This window comes from Grammomys surdaster, unplaced genomic scaffold (genome assembly GCF_004785775.1).
Source record: "Grammomys surdaster isolate TR1022 unplaced genomic scaffold, NIH_TR_1.0 1129, whole genome shotgun sequence".
NCBI lineage: Eukaryota > Metazoa > Chordata > Mammalia > Rodentia > Muridae > Grammomys > Grammomys surdaster.
In genome coordinates this window covers 618,976-627,605 of record NW_021605548.1, presented here as the reverse complement: position 1 = coordinate 627,605, position 8,630 = coordinate 618,976, and the positions used below count along the sequence as shown (strand labels likewise).

Below are 8,630 nucleotides of genomic sequence, written 5' to 3'. Positions count from 1 at the left end.
AACCACCTTTCTTCTGTCTTCTCCTTCCTAGCCTTTCATCCTTCTTCTCTCTTCCTTCCTATCTCTTCTCTAGGTCCTCCCTTGTCCCTCTTTTCCTTCCTTTTTACTCCCTCATGGTCTCTCCCCTTTCTCCTTCTTCTATCCCTCCTTCCTTTCCTTCTCCATTCTCCCCCCACCCCAACCGACTCCCCCTTCTTTTTCTTCCTCCCCCACCCTCTCTTCCAATCCTTCTTTTTCTCCCCCTCCCTCCGGACTCCTGCTCACTCTTGTGGCCTCACCTCAGCATCTTTGATTCTGTCCTCTGAACCAAGCCACACCCCCTTGAACTGCCCCCTTTGGGTGCAACACTTACCTGCTGCCTTGATATAACAGGTCCTACGGATACTGCTCTGCTCCAGGTCCTGGGGCAGCCCAGTCTGCATCTTACACACCAAGACACACAAGATGTGCATGTGTCTGCAAGTGAGACCCTCTCAACATATCTGCCAAAGTCACACCCCACCTTGGCGAAGCTTAGCCTCCCCCACTTCACCCCTGTTTCAACTGTAGCAGAGGAGTAGAAGGTACCAGCCAGGCGAGACCAGGGCAACAGGCAGGGCAGTGGGTGGGCAAGGCAAAGAGAGCAGCTTCTCATTTTCCTGACTGCAGCAATGATGGCCTTGCTTTAAGAAATTTGGTGATGGCCTCCACCTAGGTACACCTAGGTAACCTATCTTGGGTTAAAAAAGTCTTGCCAGAGAATCAGGAGAATCTGGAGTGGAGCCTGGGGCATCTGTACTACCAAAAGGGCCCCTAAGGGGTGCCTTGAAGCTACCTTGACAGCACACTAGCATTGAGTAGCCCTTGCCCCTCCTTGCCTCAGCAACCTCTTCAGCATAGTCAGTGCCTGCCATCCCCCAGACCACTCCAAGGAGTCCAAGCAGACCACACGTGCCTGGCACATTCGGAGTCCTCTAGTCTCCAGCTCATCTCTGAGGACAGGTTTGGAGTGAAAAGAACTGGCTGCCCTTGTGAGCCAGGGGAAGGCTGTTATTGGGAGGCACTGGGGAGGTAGGTCAGGTCTCTGGTGACTTGCACCTGACCACTGGACAGCCTTGAGGGAGGCAGGACAGAGAGGTGGCAGAGTCGAGTCCTTCAGCTCCGTCAGAGGTGATGGGGAGGAATCACCCCCAGGCTAGAGCTGATTTTAATTGTCTTCTGGACATTAGACCTTGGAGGAAACACTGGACAAGAGCGCTGGGGTCACAGCAGTCAGCACAGAGGTAGGGGGCATTAAAGTTAGTGACTTAATGCTCACATCAAGGAACGGGTCTCCAGCCTTTGCGATGGTTGTGGGTCCCCCACAACCCGCCCCCAGCACATATCTCCCCAGCCCCAGGCTAATTGGCTGTGACAGCTCAAGCCCTGAGCAGCTGAGCAGTGTTGCTGTGAATTAGGCAGGCGCTGAGCCCGCCAGTCGCAAATTACTCTGCCTCTGCTGTGCTACCGGGCTGCTGAGCGGCTGTGAGCTCCACGGACTGTGTGTGCCTGTACCTGGGCAGGGCCGTAGTGCACTGGGCAGAGAGTGCAGACACTAGTCTCCTGTCTTTCTCCTCATGTCGACCAAGGATCTCACCTTCCCACAGCCCTTTGAACCCTGATGCCTCACATTTTTTGGGGGGTCCGCTGATCTGACTTGCCTCCTCTCCCCTGCACTCCTGCCTTAGGTTGGTTCTCACTGGCTAGTGATGCCTCTCTGGCTTCTGACATCCCTCAGTGGATATCCTACAGGATACTTGGGGTTCCTAGAGTAGCCACTGGCCCCCCATTACAGGACGCCCTGAGGTTTGGGGTATACTCCCTTCTGTTCACAGCAACTCCAGGAAGCCAGTGCTTCTTTCCCACGCTCACTGATACAGTTCTTCCTCTGGCTTCTGGACCTGCAGCATTGCTGTGTTCAGACAGCCACTGGGTTGTCATACTATGAAAGTGGGGCTCATCCACATCTGGCCCTCTGAGATGGCTCACAATCTATATATCCGTCAGTTTTTGCTGCTCCCCAGTTCCCTCTGCATGAGAAGTTCTTCCTGAGCTACTCCATCCTGGTTCTCACTCTCTGCATCCCCCGCTTGGCCCCATCACTCCATCCTGCACATCTGCCTCTCAAGAAGGAGACCTCTGGGTTGGCTGTCATATCCAGAATGATTCACCTCCTAAGAGCCCACATCACACAGAAGATGCTCAAGCAATGCTTAAACAAATGAGTCCCCATTCCAGGACCTCTCACTTTTTCCAGGACATGCCCTGCAGGAGGCAGGGGCAGAAGGATTGTAGTGATGGATCATGCTGTGCCCTACTATCCTACCTTGGCTTGGGCTGGGTTTGAATCTGGAAGAGAAGGTGGCAGAGGCCCAGTCCCTGCACCCAACAGGGCTTCCCTGGCTTCTAGCCTGACTCCATGGCCTCTGAGCAGGCAGCTGGGTTCTGAGGACAGGACCGGAGGGGGATGAACAAGAGAGCTGTAGGTCCTGTAGCATTGGTGTCCCTTTAGTGTGGTTTCCATGGCAGGCTCAAAGTTCCCATGCTTACTCTTCCCGGAGCAGCTAGAGGATGAAGACATCCCTAGCTTGAGGCCTGGACCAGCTTCTTCTTCATGCTTGCCCTGTCCAAGCAGCAACTACATGCACAGGGCCTGGTACCAGGGGACAATCACTCATGATTGATTCCTGCTCTTCCCCCTTGGCTTCTGTGTGAGGCTCATAGGCCTTCATCTGCCGGTGTGTACTCAAGGATCTATGCCCTTGCTTGGAGTCAGCCTTGTGAACGTGCTGGGATGGGAGGTGTCTGTATGTACATATTCTGCACCCATGTGTGTGGCTATCTGCATGCACATATCCATGTGTGCTGGGGCAATGTCCACGTGTGTACACAGCATCATGGTGTGCCCTCCTTGTGGGGTCCTGGGTTTTGTCTTGCCTCAGCCTTAGAACTATCTATAAATAAGAGATGGGGAGGGGGCTTCAGGGCTTCAGTGTGCACAGGGGGGAGTGGAGAAGGGCAAAGCAGCACTTAGCTGTAGCAAAGATGGGGGAGGTCCACAAGTGGCAGCTCTGGAGCTTGCAGATGGGCCACCCAAAATTTTCAGCAGGGCCAGGATCCACGGCCGGGATAGAGCTACCTGAAGCACAGTAAGAGTGCTGGATCCAGGTTTGCAGACTTTTCTGTGAAGTTAGTCTTCAAGAGTCCATGCTGAGTTGTGAGACCTTTGCAGACCACAGGAAAAGGCTAGGGAGCCCCACACCTCCCTCTAGGTCACAGCTATGCTCTCTTGCTAGACCTACTGTCAGTCATCTTAGTCCTCGCTGGTCCAGAGGAGGCAGGTGGAAGGATGAGTGTGTGTGGGGGGGTGTTGCTTAGGGGCAGGGTGTATGTGTAGGCTGAGCAAACCTTGTCCTCAGGCAGCCTTGTCAGTGAGGTATCTCCCCACCCCTACCCACTCCTTGTCCTCAGACCAGAATGGCTTGTGGAAGAGGACTGGGGGCCTGATCTGCTCTGAGGCTTAAGAGAACCAGGCTCAGGACCTCCTCTTAGAGCATCTACAGAACAGGCAAGACTCCAGATGAACAGTGAACAAAGTTGAATGAAGGCTAATCCCGTTGCTTGTACTATGGTCACCTTTGCCTCCGTCTCATAACATTGCCCTCAAGTGGTCCAGATAGGTCCTGTCTGATACCTGGTACTGCTATTGCCCTGACACAACCCAGAATGAACAAGTATGCATATCTGCACGCACACACACAGCACCTGCAGGACTCTCAAGCCCATCTTAAATAGAGCTATAAGACTCCTTGATGTCCCTGACAGCCCACCCCAACCTCCAAGTTAGGAAACAGGATACCTGAAGCCCTTCCATCCTCAGCAAGCTCCTCAAGAACACACTGAGACTTCCGTAGACAATGGAAGACCTAAACTGGGTAGCACGACCTTTAATCCCTGCATTTGGGAGGCAGAAGCAGGTGGATCTGTAATCTGGGACTGCTTGGTCTACATAGTGAGTTCCAGGACAGCCAAGGCTACACAGAGAAACCCTGTCTCAGAAAACAGAAAAGAAAAAGGTGATGGTGGTGGGCTTTGTGTACGAGTATTCATACCCTTGTGCACAGGACAGGGCTTCCTTCCCTGCACAGAACAAGGGAAAGCCAAAGGAAACTTCCCACAGATGGTTTCAGAGCTCCCCAAAAGACTTCTAGAAAAGCCCATCTTTGAACTCCATATTCATTTGCATGCCTCACCAGTCCTAGAAGTAAAGCAGGGTAAAGAGAGAGGGGAGGAGAAGGTAGTGAACTCAGATCTAGTCCCTCACAAATGGGGTAGGATCACGGGGCAGCCGTAAGCCCACAACAGCATCCTGTGGTCCCCGAGTACCACACCCAGCAGTGTTAGAGCAGAGTCCCAGATGCTCAGAGGGGACAGAGGAAGTCTTTGAGTACTGGATGCTAAAAGACCAAGGGGCCAGCGTGCTGAGCAGGTAGGGCAGACACAGCTATTGCCATCTCTCCCCAAAAGAAATCCAGTGGCCACTCAGGCTGGACCTGTCTCTGTCAGTGAAGGGTTCTATAGTGGTTCTGCTCTGCTTAATCGAGGGGCAACACAGAGATGTTCTGAGTCTTCTGTTCTTAACCAGGATCTGTCATTGGGCCCCAGCAGCCAAATTTTCCTCAACATAGGTCCCTTCTCAGGGAGACTTTTATTTTATTTTGTGAACTTCCCCAGCAAGGCTGGCTGGTACCTACAGGTCTCTCCTTGCTCCTTGCACCGAATTAGTTCTTATAGTTCACATCCCCCCCCCCCCCCCAGTTTCTTCCCTTTCCAACATTTTCTCCCAAAAAAGACTGGAGCAGTTGCTCCCAGCCTGAGGTCCTACAGGACTGTCTCCTGAGTTTTATTCTAAGGCATTAGAGCAGGGGGATAAAGGTGGCCCGCCTTTCTCTGACCTGGGATCAAGACTCAAACTCAGGCGATTCTCTCAAGACTGTGGCTGCTTGTGCAACTGAGGTAGAGCTTCCAACTTCTGACAGAGAGCTGAGGCCTAGGCAGGAGCCTGGCTGGCTCCAAACTTGCCAAATTCAGAACTTTACACTCTACTCTGTTAGAAGGAGGGAACTGTCATTTAAAACTTTGTAGCTGCCAGTAGAGCAGGGCGAGATTTTTCAGAGATCTCTTACTACCCACGTTGGCCTTGCATCCTTTGAAGAACAGAAGTTGGGCCACCCCTTGGGAAGGGACAGCTAGCAAGAATGGCTGTCACCAGGACACAACTGCTATGCACTTGGAGTCACCACCAAGGCCACCTGGAGCCTCTGCCCTGCCCTGCCTCGATGGGGACTCCTAGAAGGCCAGCCTCAGAATGTTGTCTTGGTTACTGACATACATTTGCCCCTTGGTCAATTCCTCCCTGCTCTTGCCGATCTAGACATGCCAGCTCCCCTAAAACCCAATCCAGAGACTTCCATATTTTTCTATTCCAAGAGAAACCTGTACAAAAATGAAAGTCACAGACACAACAGCCAGGTTCCAGTGACTTTTGGATCTAAACAGATTTATTTTTTTTTAATTTTTTTCCTTTCCTCTGTTTCGTAACAAATGAAAAAAAGAGAACACAACAAAAACCAACAACACAATTTTTTTTCCCAACGATTTGTCTAGCATCTGTTCAGAAGGCTCAGCAGGAGCCACCTGGGAGCAGCAGAAGACGGAATAAGCCTCAGAGCACCGGGGCCAAGCCTCAGAAAACCAGATCTCAGCCGGTGAAGACGCGCCCAGCTTAGAACACCCTCCACCGGGCCTCTCTTTCGGCTAGTCCAAAAAAGCGACCAAGCTTTAAAAAAAGATTCCACAAACGAAACACAATTTAAATTAAATAAAAACACCTTTCAACCCGCCCATGCCAGGAGGTTCAGGCCTAAGCCTCCTCTTTAAAATTTTTTCTTCTAGAACTGTGCATTACTTTTTAAATTCTTTCACTTCTCTGGAAGGTTAAAATAAGATATATTTCCCCAGGAGTCATAAATACGATCTGGTGCATAGAGAAATAGCAGCGCGGGAGTCCGGGCCAGCCCCAACCCGGCTGAGCACGGCTACCCCCCACCCCCCTCCCCCAGTCGAGTATAGCAGGACAGTGGGACCAACACGCAGGTAAGTTCCTCGGCTTCCTCTACAGGGAGCCGCGAACAGGGTGGGGACAAGCGGGCTGGAAGGCAGGCAGGGCCGGACCCCTCAGAGCGAATGAGCGAGGAGGGCACATGCGGGCACTCGCCGACCTCCGAGGGCGCACAGGGACCAAGGGATTTGTCTGGGTTTTCTAATTACCAAGCAAAATAAATATTAATGTTGCGAAAATATGACCGCTTTAAAAAGGAGGAGATGGAGGAGGAGTAAAAACAGGGCAAGGAAACGGAGGCAGAAAGAAAGACGACGGAGGAACGCGGGGCCGGCGGAGGCTACCGGGAGCTGGTGTCAGCGCGGCCCCGCTGCGGCTGGGCGGAGGTTGGGACGCAGAAGTGCGCTCCACGTCTGTACAAGGTGACACTGCGGAGGAAGTCAGACCTGGCTCGGGCTTCCCTAAGTATTCACCGTTCCCGGGGCGCCGAGGGGACGCCGGCAAAGTCTAGACGGCGACCCCGAAGACGCTCGGACTGGGACCCGGCGGGAGAGGCGCACCGCAGTAGGTACCTGGAGCTGGGGCTTCGCGGCGGGGCGCGCAGGGCGGACGGGAGGACCCCGACAGCTGCGGCCGCACCGCCGGAGCGCGCGTCCCGGGTCTCAGAGTCCGAACCGAGACCGGGGCGGCCTGCGCAAACTAGTCCCCGGCGGTGGCGAGGCCCAGGGAGGGTCCGGAGCTCACAGAAAGAAGTCGGGTGCGCCTTTGGCCGCCCCGGGGCCAGCCTGCCCTGGCGAGGGCTCCCGAGGGAAGCCGGCCCCGCCCGCGCCCCCGGGGCCGCCCCGGCCCGCCAACTTCTCGTATTTCTCCTTGTACAGGTCCCGCTCCTTGGCCAGACGCCCCACCTCCAGCTTCAGCTGCTCCACCTGGCTCTGGAGCTGGCACTTCTCGCTCTCCAGAATGTGCCGCTGCTGCACCCGCTTGAAGCGGCACGACTGCGCGTAGCCGCGGTTCTTGAGCGTGCGCCGCTTCTGTTTCAGTCGGATGACCTCCTCCTTGCTGAAGCCGCGGAGCTGCCGGTTCAGCTCCCGCACGGACATGGACACCAGCTGGTCGTCGGAGAAGCGCTCCTCCAAGCGCACGTGGTGGCCCGCGCCGCCTCCGCCGTGACCCGCGCCTCCGCCGTGGTGGCCAGAGCCGCCGTGGTGGTGGTGGTGGTGGTGATGGTGGTGGTGGGCAGAGTGGTGGTGGTGGGCAGTGTGGTGTGCGCCGTGGTGGTGGCCGGCACCCATGTCGTCCCCGCCGCTGCCACCGCCGCCGCCCGCGAAGCTCTGGCCCCGGAAGGCCTCATAGGCCGCAGCAGTGGCCGGGTGATGCGCGCCGTGGTGCGCGCCGTGGTGGCCGCTGCCGATGAGCGCCTCCACCGCGTCCTCCGGCGTCAGGTTGAGCGCTTCGGGGTTCAGGTGGTGCTGGTACCCGCTCATCCAGTACAGATCCTCCAGCACCGCTTTTCCTGAGGCGCCCCCGACAGTGCCGGGGCCTCCACTCGGCGGCCCCGGGGCGCCCCCGGTCTGAGGCGCGCTGCCCCCGCCGCCTGCGCCGCCGCCGGTGCCCGGGCTGGGTGCGCAGAAGCTGGGCGAAGAGGGCACCGAGGAGCAGGGCGTGCTGAGGGGCGTCGAGGACAGCGAGCCGGGCGGCAGGCGGTGGCAGAAGCGCTCGGCCTCGGGCGGCTCCTTCTTCACCTCGAACTTCATCAGGTCGAAGTCGTTGACGTACTCGATGGCCAGTGGGCTGCTGGGCAGCTCTGCGCCCATCGCCAGCTCCGCGGCCATCGCCCGGGGCCCCAGCCCCGCCGCCGTGCCCGACCGCGCCCCGACGGGCGGCGGGGGAGCGTGGGGGGAGCCGCGGGCCTCTCTCCCCCTAGCTCCCCCCGGTCCGCGGTGGGAGCAGGCTCTGGTCGCGCCGCCGAAGGGCGCAGCAAAAGTTTCGTGCTGTCAACTCTGGGCTGCGCTCAGGGGACGCCGCCGGCCAGGCCTCTCCGGCGGCCCCCCGGCCCGCTGCGGGCGGGCGCAGGGCCCCGATCCTGCACTCCTCCTCCTGCTCCTCCGCTGTCCTGGCCTGGAGGGTGCAGAGGCCGCGCCCCGGGCTCTGCCGCGCTCCGGGCTCTCCCGCCCGGCCCCGCCCCGCGCCCCACCCGCGCTGCCGGCCGGCCCCGCCTCCCTCGGCCCAGCGCAGAGCCGCACAAGCCTTTATAGAGACGCGCTTCTGGGCCCGCCTCCCCAGGTGGGGGCCGACGCCCCCGGGCCAATCGGAGCCCCAGACCTGCCGCCTTCATTTGCCTATCCCCATGGCAACCCGGAGCCCAGCTGTCAATCTCCTGCGGGAAACAGCTGTGGGAAGGGGTGGGGAAGGGCCGCCGGCAAGAGGAGTGGGCAGGGCCCCCTGGTGGCCGCCACATGGGACTGCACAGCAGAGGGCGTGAGACCAAGTG

The 8,630-nt window shown here is 57.4% G+C and overlaps 1 protein-coding gene across 1 annotated transcript; it reads right to left on the bottom strand.

Moving 5' to 3' along the window:
* Positions 1-5,564: 5,564 nt before the first annotated feature.
* On the bottom strand, positions 5,565-8,356 carry Mafa (MAF bZIP transcription factor A). The gene has a single exon (XM_028783457.1). The coding sequence runs from the start codon at positions 7,969-7,971 to the stop codon at positions 6,880-6,882; it is 1,092 nt and encodes a 363-aa protein (XP_028639290.1). The 5' UTR covers positions 7,972-8,356; the 3' UTR covers positions 5,565-6,879.
* Positions 8,357-8,630: the final 274 nt, after the last annotated feature.

What these genes read in the sequence shown, in the direction of transcription:
- Mafa (XM_028783457.1), bottom strand. Translation starts at nt 7,971, where the DNA reads ATGGCCGCGGAGCTGGCGATGGGCGCAGAGCTGCCCAGCAGCCCACTG.